The sequence below is a fragment of the Mytilus edulis genome, chromosome 13, assembly GCF_963676685.1.
Source record: "Mytilus edulis chromosome 13, xbMytEdul2.2, whole genome shotgun sequence".
In the NCBI taxonomy this organism is placed as follows: domain Eukaryota; kingdom Metazoa; phylum Mollusca; class Bivalvia; order Mytilida; family Mytilidae; genus Mytilus; species Mytilus edulis.
Window position 1 is genome coordinate 58,195,369 of NC_092356.1, and position 15,808 is coordinate 58,211,176.

At 31.8% G+C, this 15,808-nt stretch overlaps 1 protein-coding gene across 1 annotated transcript; it reads right to left on the reverse strand.

Moving 5' to 3' along the window:
* Window positions 1-7,399: 7,399 nt before the first annotated feature.
* On the reverse strand, window positions 7,400-15,103 carry LOC139501004 (uncharacterized). Its single transcript, XM_071289947.1, has 6 exons — window positions 15,021-15,103; window positions 12,288-12,466; window positions 10,091-10,585; window positions 9,308-9,536; window positions 8,522-8,629; window positions 7,400-7,530 (listed from the first exon to the last, which is right to left on the reverse strand). The coding sequence occupies exons 2-6, from the start codon at window positions 12,462-12,464 to the stop codon at window positions 7,448-7,450; spliced, it is 1,092 nt and encodes a 363-aa protein (XP_071146048.1). The 5' UTR covers window positions 12,465-12,466; window positions 15,021-15,103; the 3' UTR covers window positions 7,400-7,447.
* Window positions 15,104-15,808: the final 705 nt, after the last annotated feature.

Below are 15,808 nucleotides of genomic sequence, written 5' to 3' on the forward strand. Positions count from 1 at the left end.
CTCTGAAGGGGTTATAAGTTCGTATTTGACTTCATTATATAATCTTCTGCTAATGAAATATACAAACCGAAGTGTTGTGGGTATTTTTTTCGTTCTTTGGCACATTTTTCGTTAAAGAATTTAAAAATTTATGGCTTGTGGTCATTTTGAAAAAATAATGTGAATATTTGGTATTGTTTATATCTGTATATTATATTTTTTCAGCATCTACCTTGTTTAAATAAACTTTTAATCACAAAAAAAAGAATATATGCTTAATTAGTTCTATAAAATTTGAGATTTTTTACCTTGAAATGCTGAACAATCTATTTAATGGTCAACTAATGAATTATGAAATCTTGGTTGTAGCTTCATAAAAAATTGAATAAAAGCTATAAAATTTTAATTTTGAATCAATTTATATTGATATTTTTGCCCTTTTTTGTAGAGTAAGCTCCCATATATCAATGCAAATCTCCATAGGAATTCAAAAATCATATTTTGTTTAGTTTTCCCTTAAGTAAGATTTTATGGGACATTTTTCTTTGTATATTTGGGTAAAAAACGCTAAGGTTTAAACTTTAAAATATTCTGTTGCACTTACTTCAAGGTTAAGGTAAAATTTATGTCAGATTGACTGGACTTTTTATTGGAATGTTTCCGAAATGGTTAGCATTCTGTTTCAATCAAAAAATATTTGTTTTTTATGATTATATGAATTTAAAATGTTTAACTAATAAATTTATTTATGACTTTTTTTCATTCAAGATTATAACGAAACGCTCCACTCATGTGGAAACTTTAAACAAACTTTTTTTTATCTGTAACTACAATTAATTTGCAGTAAAAGTTTAATTGTTACCTCCTGCCAAGGATTATGATATTAGATATTTGGTAAAAGCACTGATGCAGTTACACTTATTACATTTGTAAATTCTTATCTAATCAAATATACAATCTAAGATACAAAATTTGCATAGTCTTACTTATATTAGTAGACATTTTTTAAAAGAATTAACCAACGCGATAATTTAATGTTATAATAATATATAAATACAAACTTGAACGAGAAAGATACGAAAGTGTTATTCAAACTTACAAATCGTCAATAAAAAGTTTCTTTTCTTTTGTATGTTTGGCTATCAATATGTTATTCAATAAAATTTGTTTTGTAGATTAATTGTTAAATTAGATCTAATAGTACCAATTATCACAATACATCTTTTTTGAATAAACGAACCTAGAAAACATATAGCTTTAAAACAATAAATAGATAGTTTTTAATCTGGTTTATCAAACCAATAATCGACATTCTACCATGCAGCTTCATGGAACACGCATAATGATATTATTTATAACAAAGCATGCTCTCGTCTATTTGTACTTCTTCAAGTTAAACGTTTAATAGATACGAGTTCACTTATACGTATTTATTCTGTTTTTATTATACCTACATAAGAGTATGGTGATGGTGTTTTGCGTATTAAATTGTTAGCCTTGTACCTTTAATAACTTTTTGCACCACTGAGTCGATGGCACTGCCGTTGGCGTTTCGTCCACGAGGAGTCAGAAGCGCTGTAGTGAGCACTTTGGTGTTGATATGAATATCAATTATATGGTAATTTTTATACACTCACTGATTACAAAAGTATGAATTATTCGAGATACTAAGAATTTCGTATCCGATGCATAGATTACCTTCGCCTTTGGGTCCTCAATGCTCTTCAACTATTGCATTTGTTTGACTGTCTATATATTTTGATCTGAGCGTCAGTGATAAGTCTTATGTAGACGAGACGAGTGTCTGGTGTATCAAATAACAAACCTAGCACTTTTGATAGCTTGTTTTGTATTGTAATCTTTTCTATATTTTTGTACTATGCAAATTTCATCTTTGACCATAAATAAGTGAGGTTTTAAATCAAATTAATCAAGAAAAAAAAAACGTCGCATGTTTTGTGCCAATATAAAAACCACTCAAATTAAGTAACTTTACTTGACACAATAGGCACATGTATTTCTTGAAAAAAAATAAAAAAATATTTTCTTCTTACTTCATCTATTGTTCAATCTTTACACTGATACCAACATTTCAAAAACATCTTACATGTACCATTAATATTTTTATTCAATGTGAAAATTAAAGAGATCGTTGTGTTAAAAGACCTCGAAATTAAAATTTATCCCGGTAATTGTCATAGTAAATCTTTAAAATGATGGGCCATTGCGACGACACTACCTTCGTAAATAGTAATATTCCCGAACCTCAGTTTCTTCGTGTTAATATTTATGTATCATTTTACAGTTTTGATATTTTTTTGAGAGGTGCAGGGGATACAATATTGTTTACTTATCAATCAAAATCAGTACCAATGATACATATCTCCTTCAAAGTCATGATGTGTAACAGTGAACAATTATGGGTCAATGTACGGCTTTTAATTCGGAACTTTTGTCCATATGAATAAGCTATAAAGGGCAATAAACCAACTCTTGTAAAACAATTCAAACAGGAAACATTGTTTTTTTTATAGCTCATTTTTATTTCGTACATATTTTTGTATTATTTAATGTAGATATAAGAAGATGTTGTATAAGTGCAAATGAGACAACTCTACATCTTAGTCACAATTTGTAAAAATAAATTATTATTAGTCAAAGTACTTCAACACGGAGCACTGGCTCACTCCAAATAGCAAGGTATAAAGGACCCCGAAATGATAGTGTAAATAAATTGAAAAAAACAATGGTCTAAAAAGGTAGAAACGGCAAACACCTATGAACCCATTAGCAAACGTAAGCTACTGAACATTTGGAATTTTCAGTAACAGACTATCAAGTTTGATTCAGATAATCGTCATTTAAACATGTTACAAGAAAAATTTCTAAGTCTAGATTTCTAATAGTGTTGTCGGTTTAATTTAGAAAGGTTAGAACCATCATGTTATAATGTATAATCATTGTCCATATTTCAGATAGACGTAATCAAAAAGACTTTCAGCATGGGATCAGGGTTTTCACAATGTGATGTATGCCGCAATCGATCTGCAGATCGACGCTGTAAAACATGTGACAAGGATATTTGTAATGAATGCTATAGACATCACTCTCATGGGTTTGCTGCAGCTATTTTTGGAGGCGTACTTACTCTCCTAGAAATTTTGTCTTCCAGCTGATGCTTTGATTGATTTACCAGTTTTATAAATACTGTCAAGCATGGAAAACAGAAATATTTCAGAACTTATCCTTTAAAGACAGCAGAGATCAGTGCATTTCATTTTCCGAAGAAACCCTTTTTGAATGAATTGTGTAGATGACTTTGTTCATTTGTAATGCTTCATGCATTTGTTTTTGTTTATCATGTTAATATTAATTATTATATTTATAAGCCATTAGTTGTTATAGTGGTTTGATTCTGTAGATGAACTTATTTTAATGATTTTTTTTTAATCCTTGAAAGATATCCATTACTCGACTTAAAGGAGGTGCAAAAGATAACACAGGGACATTCAATCTCATAAATCGAAAATAAACTGACGCCATGGCTAAAATGTAAAAGACAATCAGACAAACAATAGTTCATAAATCACAACATAGAAAAACATGAACCAAACTAAAGCTGCGGTGATCTCAGGTGCTCTGGAAAAGTAAGAAAATTCTGCTTCATAAATGACACCCGTCGTGTAGCTTATATTAGTACAAACCTGGTAATAACTTAAATTTGGCAGGACACATTCGTGAGATATGAACGTGATTGTAGTTTTGACATAAGGAACATATCCGCTCTCATCTGTGAAACGGATATTCCAACAACTCTCGTGAACGCGTCTAAAAATTTACGAAAAGGATGACTTCAACTTTACCATTTCGAACTTTTATTTTAATATCTTTTGGCTTGTGAGCAGCAAAACTTCCAGAAATATCGTATCTATTGGGAGATACATACGCCGTATGCAGGTGCCTCTGGAACGTGGCTACCTAGAAATAAAAGAAGGACGAAAGATACCAGATGGACAGTCAAACTCATAAATCGAAAATAAAATGACAACGCCTGGCTAAAATGAAAAAACAAACGAACAAAAAATAAAACACATGACACAACATAGAAAACTAAAGAATAAGCAACACGAACCCAACCAAAAACTAGGGGTGATCTCAGGTGCTCCGGAAGGATAAGCAGATCCTAATCCACATGTGGCACCCGTCGTGTTGCTTTTGTTATAACAAATCCGGTAAATAGTCATATTCGGTAGGTCACATTCATCAAAGGGATGGGGATTGTCGATACGACGTAAGGAACGTTTCTGTTATCATTTGTGAAACGGTTATTCCCTAACGGTCAACCAACTCGTGATGGCGTGAGAGAATAGTATAAACATGCATAACGGAAAGTAAAGTAAAAGGATACTGCCGGCTTGCTTTCTTCTTAAGACATTCATGTATGAAATAAGCATCATAAGAATAAAAAAATAAGTAGACAAGAAAAGGGCATTTGTTTCCAACTGGTATGCCAATAGGTTCTGAAAACTACGTCTACAAAAATTAACAAATATTTTGTCAATAAAAAAAATCAATAAATTTAAGAATGGAAGCATCTTTATGATTTAAGAGAAATTTATGTTTTAATCAGGTGAAAAATAAAATCACAAAAAAACTGAACTCCGAGGAAAATTCAAAACGGAAGTCTCTTATCAAATATTAAAATCATAAGCTAAAACATATCAACCGAATGGACAACAACTTTCATATACCTGGCTTGGCACAGTAGAAAATGATGGATTTACGGTGATTGTTTTACAAAGTAGGATGTATGTCTCCATAAAAACAAGATAGTTGCAATGTATTTATTAAACAAAGCAATACTCTTTCAATTTGTCAATTGTTTGGAATATAGAATTCTTGTGTAGAGTGTAGAAAGATCAAATGTTTTACTACTATTTAAAGATGACAGAGTCTTAGAATTTAAGTACCCTTAAAGATCTTATGAATTGATTTTCACCACTTCTAACATAGACTGTTTCATAATAACTTTGAAGCCTGGCTTTAACTGCTAATAAAATTGATGTTAATGATTTATAAAGAGGTTTCGTGCAGCAGTTTGAAGACCCAGCAACATACCGTTGTTTGTAGGATCACTTATCAATTTTAGGTTTACACTTCACAAATGGAAGATCCAGTTTTTCATCTACCGTTGATATTCCAAAGGAATATAGAACAGACCTATGCATATCCAGGATTTCCTCTTGAGTTAGTGTTGTAGAGTTTTCAAGTGGATTGTTTATACCTAAATAAACTTATCATAGATACCAGGATTCATTTTGTATTTACACCAGACGCGCGCTTCGTCTACAAAAGACTCACCAGTGACGCTCGAATACAAACAGATAAAAAGGCCAAATAAAGTACAAAGTTTAAGATCATGGAGGACTAAAATTACTAGAAGTAATCATTTATCAAGCATTTTATTTAATTATGATTTAAACACAGAACACGACTGTGTTTTGAGCTTTATCAGCTTGGAAAACACCACATTTGTTACGAAGGGCAGAGTGTTTGTAACATTTTGGTCTTTAAAAATTGGTGTAGTATAGGTATAAATGAACCCTCTTCTTCGAGTTTTGCCTATTGTCTTGCTTAATTAGAGACTAAATCCAACAGTATTTCAAGTTGTATTTCTAATTGATTGTTTTAGCCTCACGATATTTCGGTCCTTTGGATAACACATTTCCTAATGGTCTCCGGTAATTACATGCCCTGCGGATTAAATATGAATAGGTGATAAGCATAGGCGCAATAAAGATGTTCGACATGGAGATCCTAAAAAACGTGTTTATAATTAAACTTTCAGTTGCAATTAGTTTGGTATAGGTATAAGAAATAATAGGCACAGACTGATTTTCAAAGCGGTTAATTTAAAGGATATAGCCCAAGTTAACGAAATATGTAAACTAACACAGATATTAAACTTCGAGGGAAATTGTAAATTCAGCCCTATAAAGCTCCATTAAACTAAACCAAAACCTTCTAAATAATTGTGTTCTTAGATATCGGATATCTGAATTAACATGTGCGTTATAACATTAAACACAGTTATATATAATCAGATTGTAAATGTCACCATTATTGTTCTGACCTCTCTAGTGATAAGTATGAACGTTCCACGTGCAATCCATTGTCTTTTTAAATAGGTAGTTCATATTAAAATGTGAAATTATTCAAGATAGCTGGCATATATTTGGCACAACTTTTGGTAAATTTCCGGTCCTCAATGCTTTTTAAACTTGTGTTAGCTGTCTAACTGTTTTGATCTGAGCGTCACGGATGAGTCTTGTGTAGACGAAACACGCGTCAGTCGTATCAAGTTATAAGCCTGGTACCTTTAATAACTATTTACACCACTATATAAATACATTGACATCTTCTTTTCGTTCGTCATTAATAGGATCCCAGTTACAGGATACCAGTCCGGTACCCACGCATGAAGTACCTTCATAAATGTACTATTTTTAAAATGGGATATTGTACCGAGATGAAAAAAGATGTTTAAATGTGTACTATATCAAAAGGGTACTCGTTAAACTTTCAAATTCTGCTAAATTTTAAGTGATTTTTAAATGTATAGGGTGGATGATTATGTGAGTAAATATTCCAAATTTTAATTTAGATTTTAACCAGGAAGTCAATAAAATGGCCCTATTAATACTCAAAACAGTATTGCTCTCTTTAATGCAGGTTATGACCCTTCAAGAATCTTCCCAGAAACAATGATCGATTGATTGATTGTTGGTTGCTTAACGTCCAGTGGCAAATATTTCATGCATAATCAGGACGAGAACAAGGTCACAATAAATACAATAGGTAGGTCTTGTCATAATAGAGGCCATTTGAGATGATGGTCGGGGAAATTGGACTGCCACTGGAAAATGAGGGTATATTGGATAGGGACAGAAACAATGCAACGGGCTACTAGTATGAGAAATAACTGAAATTTTAAAGTTACTTTTCGGGAATAAAATCTAACCTTCAATTTGAAAACAAATTGCATTAAAGTAAATAGGGGAAATAATTGGATCCTTGTTTCATCTATATGTCATAATTTTATGTTATTAACTAAAGACAACATTGAATCAAAAACATTGACATATGTTTTGAACAACTGATTGATGTTTCTACGTCAACCGTTGCTCAGTTACAATCATAAGAAATTATTAAACAATGTGACCTTTATGCTGGTCAATATAAATGCACTGTTGGAAAAAAGACAATAAATTTATAAGTGGTGGTATTTGTGAAGTAAATGGCACATGTAATATGTATAGTAAATGATAAAACTTGAATCGTCCGATTGAGTGGAAATAAAAATAGAAGTGGAAGATCAAAATCCTATGAATAATTCGAATTATAGAAAGATGTAAGTGTATTGATTTTCATATAGCAAAGGCACATTTTTTATTCAAACAAAATATCTTCACTTCTTCCCTAAAATATGCAACCATCCTGTTGGTAATGTTTTAGATGTCGTCGTCTGTAGCCTTGAAATAGAGCTTGTACCTGTTAAATAGCTATATATATATATATAGAGTATATATAACAATTGATACTACATTGTATATTTGGCAATGGTTTATTTCTTATGATTGAGTATAATAATAATAATAAAAAGTGATCTTAATGATAACAAATCTGATTTCCACGACACAATAATCCTTTAGGTGCACATGAAAACAAAAGTTTTTTGAAGAAGTTACATTAAAGTTAATCGCACGACTTCTTGTTTTTTATGTACATGTTTTCTCATCATAACATTTGTTTAAAATCGTCTTTCGTGATATCTAGAATCAGTATCAAATTTTGATCAATTGAGAACAGAAATTGAAGTTATGCAATACAATCGATTCGATTCGTTTACATCAAAATAAGTTACAGTCATGTTGAAACCCTTACATTTTTAGGTCTTCGAGCATTTTCAATATAAACGCTGATTAATATTTTTTTCAAAAATAAAAAAAAAAAAAAAAAAATATGCTTAGGTTTGATTAGTTTATGTAAGTTGAAAATGTAGAAACTCGTAAATATTCATAGGAAACATCTGAATTAAGTTTCAAAATGTTTACGGAACGTTTCACCAATTCTTTTTTCCCCATTTTATCATGTTGGGATATGTTAAAGCCAACTATACAGTAAGCCTTTTGTTTCATACTTGAATGCCTTCAGTGGTCTATGAAAGTTGCTCACATCAATATCATTTGGACTTTGGTCGATAGTTTTTTTTATTGGCAATCAAAACACATCTCTTCATATCTATAATCTATGAAAACAAGCACTCGAAAATAAGACGAAATACTATTAAACACACTGTCGTTTGTTTATATAAAGGGTTTGTCGAATAAAGAATTTAATGATATGTTATGGGAAATTAGTATTAAATATGTTAAATGTCTTAATGTATTCATTAATCGAAATATCGAAATATTCCTTTTTTGTTATTGTTTTCTTACTATTTCGGAGATAAGAAATAGAAAAAAGTGCACATAGTACAAACCACATTGGCCACAACTGTAGGAACAATGCTCCTTGTAAATCGACGTACATACACCAGGTGCCTGGCAGTTAAAGAATGTATCATCGACACAGGGATTCAAAACTGACCCTGAAATTGGATAACATATATTCGATTTAATTATTAGTATTTCAAGTATTTTCTCTATGGTCCTTGCTTGTTTTACAGCCTGAAATATGTAGTAATTTCTTTAATATTAAAAGCAAACAAACCCAATTTGAAATGGCAGTTTCAGTTATTCGTTCTGTAAATTGTCTTATTCCTTTAATTTATTTCTGTAATCTTGTCTTTCCTCGATATAGTAAGTTTGATGGCTTTTGACAATTCAATTAAAGCGGCGACGGCAATTAAAAATCAACCAATCAATTGGAGTAAACTTTTTTGTGAGTATTTAACCCTTCCATAACATGTGACAGTGCATGGTTAAGCAGGACAACTAAGAGCAAACTGTAAAATATATAATTGGAAACATTGGAACGATAGTCTGACTCATCAGATTAACAAGTTAACCGAGTGCAAAAACAACTAACCAAAAAAAAACCACATACTCAACAAATTAAAGTGAACTCACATTAACTCAAAGCAAGTCCATGATCTCAAAGACTTATAAATAAGTTAAGTAAAATGCCTTTATAAAAAGTGCTGAAAGAGATATACCTTTTGCAATGCTAAAATAAAAGTATAATATATTGACAGCGTGTATACCGATTATAAATTTTCTTACATAAATACCATAAACAAAAGCCATGCAAGTTTTGTAACTCTTACCTTGTGTCCCTACCGTTTTCGTTATGATGGTTGTCTTTTGTGTAGTCTCAACAGTACTCGGAATGTCTATGGTGACAATTCCTGTAGGTGGTGGGATGCCACATCTTGTAGTTGCTGTGAAACTAATTCTGAGATGACGTCCTGCATTAACATCTTTGTCATAGTTCACATTTGTAAGTACAAATTCTTTGTGGTCGACACTTGTAGATATGATTTTCGCATCCCATGGCTACCAGAAAAAAAAATATATATACATTTTTAACATACACAGACACATAACGCATAATTAGACATATATGTTCAGCGAAATTTGATTTGACCAATAAACGATGATTTTTTTCGATGGAGTTACTTGTTTGATATAATGATGAGTGTGTGTTTTCTGATTCATTTGCCTCTAGAGTTTTAGGTGGTACATTGACAATATTTCACTATTAACTGGGGATAATATTTGCCACATAAGTTACCACAATTGAACGATGGGCCGGTTAGTTCGATAAAAATTTAAAGACGATATAAGCTTCTTAAATAAAAATTAGTTCGACTGATAGAATGTCAATCAAAATTCATGTTTCAACATTCTTTTCATTTACTGCAGTTATTTGTTTAGATAGAAGTTCATGATAAAAAATAATAATGATACATTCAATTTACCTTGCTAGCAACACAACACAAATACGATGGAATGTAAATTCATTCTGTTATGTTCCATTGACGTCTACATTATGTGCGCATGCGCAAAATCTCACTTTATTAACATCGAAATAAATACAAATGTATTACCTGCAGTTTGTATACTACGTCACTGAATTTCAAATGGATATTCCATCCGTGAAGATCTTCATGAGGAACTAGAGTTATTATGCCATCGTAACCACAGTTCCAGGCTATCACTGTATAAACCCCCTGTTCCTCAGTGCTTACCGATGATTGATGTCCTACAGTTGACTTATATGGTAGCTGTGTACTACCTATTGCACTAGACGAATGTGTTCCATCCGAACTTGTTCTGGTTCCTACAGTTGCTTTATACGATAGCTGTGTAGTTACTATTGTACTAGACGACAGCGTTCCGTTCAAACTTGTTCTGGTCTCAGCAGTTGTGCTTGGAACGTCTATTGTTACAGTTCCTTTAGGTGGAGGGATGCCACATCTTGTAGTTGCTGTGAAACTCATTCGGAGGTGTTGTCCTGTCTGGACATCTTTGTCATAGTTTACATTAGTAAGTACGAATTCTGTATGATCAACACTTGTAGTTATGATTTTCGCATCCCATGGCTACAAGAAAAATAAATTAATTATACACAGACTCGCGTTCATAACACAAAATAAGACATATGCCTTCGGCTAAATGTGATTTGGCGAATAAATAATACAATCTTTTGGCGATGAAGTTGACTGTTTGGTATAAAGATGTATATGTCTTTTCTGATTCATGAGCATCTTGAGTTTTTGGTTGAATATTGACAATATTTTAACTACTAACTGGGAGAAATATGCAACCCATTTGTTCCCAACATCTTTTAAGTCTAGGATGGACAGGGAAGTGCGATGAAAATGTGAAGACGATCTAAGCTACCCAAATACAAATAAGTTTGACTGATAGAATGCAGATCAAATTCATGTTTAAACATACTTTTTATTTCATGTATTTCTAGCAGTTATTTGTTTATTCAAGATAAAAAAAAGATACATTCAATTTCCTTGCAAACAACATAACACACATAAAATGTTCTTCTCCTGTGTTGTTCAAACTGACGTTACAATGTCAATTCTGTCATCATCACGTGTTATATTGTTCTACATGTAGTTAGTACATGGATTTGTTTTCAAGGCGAAATTAGAACGTCATTTAATAATGTATAGTTGTTCTGTTTCATTGGCGTCTACGTTATGTGCGCATGCTTCAAATCTCATTTTATCTCTTTCATATTCATTTGTTAAAATTTACTGTTTGCAATAGCATGAATTGTTCTATATATATAATAAGGATGTTCTTATCCCGGGCATAAAAACAATGCCGTATTTGGCAAAACCTTTTCAACTTTTTATCTTCAGTGCTGTACAACTTTGTACCTTTTTCACTTTCGATCTTTTATATCTGGGCGTTATGCATTCGGTCGGGTTTAGTTTTCTGTAATTAGTTAATACTTCAGTTTCTTTATGTATATCTCTTTCATATTCATTTGATAAAATTTACTGTTTGCAATAGCATGAATTGTTCTATATAATAAGAATGTTCTTATCCCGGGCATAAAAACAATGCCGTATTTGGCGAAACCTTTTCAACTTTTGATCTTCAGTGTTGTACAACTTTGTACTTTTTTCACTTTCGATCTTTTATATCTGGGCGTCACTTGTAAGTCTTGTGTGGGCAAGGCGCGTTTTTGGCGTATTAAATTTTAAACCTGATGCTTTTTGTTATCTATTAATCATGTTTTTCTTTGTCTAATATGTTCTATTAATTTGTATTGTAGTCCTGTAATATTATGTTGTCATTTCAATGTTATATTTAACTTTGCCATTAAAGTGCGAGGTTTGGCATGCCACAAAACCAGGTTCAACCCACCACTTTTATTCCCTTTAAAATTGTCCTGTACCAAGTCAGGAAGATGGCCATTGTTATATTATTGTTCGTTTCTGTGTATGTTGCATTTTAACGTTGAGTCGTTTGTGTTTTCTCTTATTTTTGAGAAATTGAGATAAGACGTGGCACGGTACTTGTCTATCCCAAATTCATGTATTTGGTTTTCATGTTATATTTGTTATTCTCGTGGTGTTTTGTCTGATGATTGGTCCGTTTCTGTGTGTGTTACGTTTCGGTGTTATGTCGTTGTTCTCCTCTTATATTTAATGCGTTTCCCTCGGTTTTAGTTTGTTACCCCGATTTTGTTTTTTGTCCATGGATTTATGAGTTTTGAACAGCGGTATACTACTGTTGCCTTTATTTATTAACATTGAATTGAATAAAATGTATTACCTGCAAATTGTAAACTACGTCACTGAATTTCAAATGGATATTCCATCCGTGAAGATCTTCATGTGGAACCAGAGTAATTTGTCCATCGAAGCCACAGTCCCAGGCTTTCACTGTATAGACACCTTGTTCTTCACTGCTTACCGGTGACAGAATTGTAAGTAGGTACAGAATGAACATTTCTTAAAATGCAAAATTAAATTAATGTATTACGCTTTTGATTTAGTTGGAGTAAAAAGACATTTGAAGAAATCTGATTATAAAAGGGTTTTCAACCGGTGATCATTCGAAGCCTGTATCACAAATATGGCAAACATATTCCATTTTGGTATTTATAACAACTTATAAAGCAATGTTTATCGTGTATTAACACATTATTCATTTTTACATACATTTTGTTTTAAGCGTTTCGATCCGTCAGTGTTTACTAGTCCATCAGCTGGTAGGGTAAAATTTCAGTTCTGTGTTACACCCCAGAGTACCGCAATTTTTTCGTATAAATCTAAAGAGTAATATCTGAAGAATATTTTAAGAGGTCTTATACTTTTAAAAAAGTGTCCAAAAGGGGTTAAAAGTAGCAAATAGACTGACATGTATCGGGAATAGTTTTGACACAACATGGTAATATTTTTTTCAACACATGCCAAATGAAGTTCCCAATTACCTTCCCTTGTTGCTCTTGTAAACAACAATAAAAGTTCCAATATTTTTCTATGTAAGAATTCATAAAACCTTTTATTGATCCCTCACTTACATTGCAGTATACACTAAATTCCGAGTAAAAATAGAGTATCAACATAAGGTGACATCAGCAGGGTTTTCGGCTGTTCGATTTCGTTTAAGCTAAGATTTACAAAATTTATAAAACAAGAGCAAATTCATTGAAAAGTGAAGCAATATATAGGGGTAAGAAGGAAAGAAACATAATGAAAAACACTATCATAAGAGGAACAATGTAAACATTACGAAAAGCAAATAAATCGTAACCAGATGGTATGTCAAATTGACATTATTTTGTTCTTAAGAAAGCAAAAAGTCTGAAGAAATTCCGCAACTGACTATTTCACCTTCGTTCCTAGCGATGTGTGTCGATTGAATCTTAACTCAATCATCACACAGCTAAAACATAGAATATAATCAGGCACACCTCTATTGAGTTCGATAGAGTGCACCCTTTTCAGATAGCAAAAATTTAACCGTTATTTGTCATTTTTTACTTTATAAAATAATTTGGCTCACAAAACAAAATTTAATCGACAATTTAATGTTCGTTTTCGGTTGCAAATTGATAAACTTAAAGTGCTTATGAGCGCACTCAGGTATAAATATATTGTAGACTGAATCGAAGACGGTAAACCTTTTTTGGACAATTTTTTTTAGTATAACACTTTGTATTTTATTCATAAGATAATGAAATTGAGTCCTATCAAAAAAAAATCGCGGTACCCTGGGATGTAACACAAACTCCTTAACTATAGCGCTTTTGAAAAGTAGCTGATGGATTATACGTAAACGCAAAGCATTCTTTTCGATGACTATTGCTTCCCTATTTTGACATTTTAACCTAATATGTCTGTTTGTTTTGTTCACACATCGATGTCAATATAATGGAACTGTATGTGACTGTCATAAAAAATAAAACTTTACCTATAAACCGGGTTTAATACACCATTTTTTTAATGCGAAAATGTATGTACTAAGTCAAGAATATGACAGCTGTTAACCATTCGTTTGATAGGTTCTATCTTTTAATTTTACTATTTTCTAAGTGACTTTCTGTTAAATTTCGTTCGGAGTACGGTATTTTTCTTATTTACTGGGATAAGATGATTTTATCATATGAACATAAGATAAAAATAAAATCCCTTAAGAGCGCAACCCTAATTCCTGTGTTCCTTCATTTGGAGTTCAATTCGGAAAAATCCTCATCAAAGTACACTTTCTCTCAAATGACAATTTTATTCACTAATGAGTCTTTTGTAGACGAAACGTGCGTTAAGCGTACATATTTAATCCTGGTATATATGACCCAAACTCCTTCAAAATATAATAATGTGGTTTCAGTAAATATTATGGCATGTTTGTAGATTATATCTAAATTGCTGATCGATTTTTGCTATGTCCTGTCGATTTTTCTTTCAGTTTTTATGGAGTTGAAAACAATGAAGTAAGAAAAAGAAAGCAGTCGTCTCTTTTTACACGGATGTTGTCAAAAATCCTATTAAAATATATAAAATGAGATTTAGGGTAGCCGCCAACCAGTTATATATTTTAATGTAGGTTTATCTATGTGCAGCCGCTTGGCAAACAATATATTTTAATTATCGTTGATCATCTAAACGAGATTGATTTTCTGGATCGAGCCGGTACATCGAAAGTAAGTACAGCAATCAAGTTGAGATGACCAATGATAATTTGTTCATCGCTATTTCACATATGACGAAGTTGTTAATTTCATTTACAAAGGCAGGTGCATCCTTAGTTTTAGCGATAATTGTTTATATCACTCTTACTGTGCTGAGAAAGAAAATAATCAAGGTTAAGATCAAAGTAAAATTTCGTAAAATAGAGATACATGTAGCTGTCGGTCATTTTTCTAATTATGAGATAATTCATATGAATAAATACATTCATACTAAACAAAAACATTTGTTTACTTATCTAAAATTTTAATAATTCAAAAATCAACCGGTATTTATGTCGTTCTAATGTATACATCGAGTTGCCTTTACTAACCTGTGACTTATCCTTATATCTCGTTTATGAACTGTTGAACATATTAACGTATCCTTATCACAATGACCTGTCATCCAGTACAGTCCTCAGTAATTAATCAAAGTACTTAAGTACTGAACATCGGATGACTGCAATATCTGGTGAATGATCACAGATACTTGTCTCAGAAAAAAAACTAATCATATCTCTATACCTGAAAGTTAGATTTAGGTACATAGATACTTTTTTCCTCAGACAAGTTCCTTTGTGGGTGATGAATTAATAACAGATAATTCAACCTCACGTCAGTTATATTTATAGTTCTTTTCCAGTTTGCATGCCTGTGAATTGACAATTTACTAACATAATAGAAAATAAAAAGGAGCGCTTATCACCATTATACACATTACACAATATATATCACATGCAAAATTATGCTAGATCACAAGTAGCATAATGCTAAAAGACATGTGACCCTACGCTGACAAAAACGTTTAGTTCTGTTTTATAGTGATTAAGATTATAACAAAATGTTGACACCATATTTTTGAAAGTTGACCTGTGTAATAGTGTTCGTTCACACATCGTTGTTCATATAATTGATTTTTATGCGACTATCATATAAGAAAGAGGATTAGCTAGCAGTAAAATCAGGTTTGATCCACTATTTTCGACATAACAAAATGCCTGTACCAATTCAGGAATATGACAATTGTTATCCATTCGTTTGATTTGTTTGATCTTTCATTTATGCCAATCGATAAGAGACTTTCCGTTTAAAATATCCGAGGATTTTCGTTTTCTTTGGG

Excerpts from the sequence above, each read along its gene's own strand:
- LOC139501004 (XM_071289947.1), bottom strand. The coding sequence starts at position 12,464 with ATGTTCATTCTGTACCTACTTACAATTCTGTCACCGGTAAGCAGTGAA. Across the intron at positions 10,586-12,287 it reads ACGTAGTTTACAATTTGCAG|CCATGGGATGCGAAAATCAT; the intron begins GTAATACATTTT and ends TTTTTCTTGTAG. Across the intron at positions 9,537-10,090 it reads ACGTAGTATACAAACTGCAG|CCATGGGATGCGAAAATCAT; the intron begins GTAATACATTTG and ends TTTTTCTGGTAG.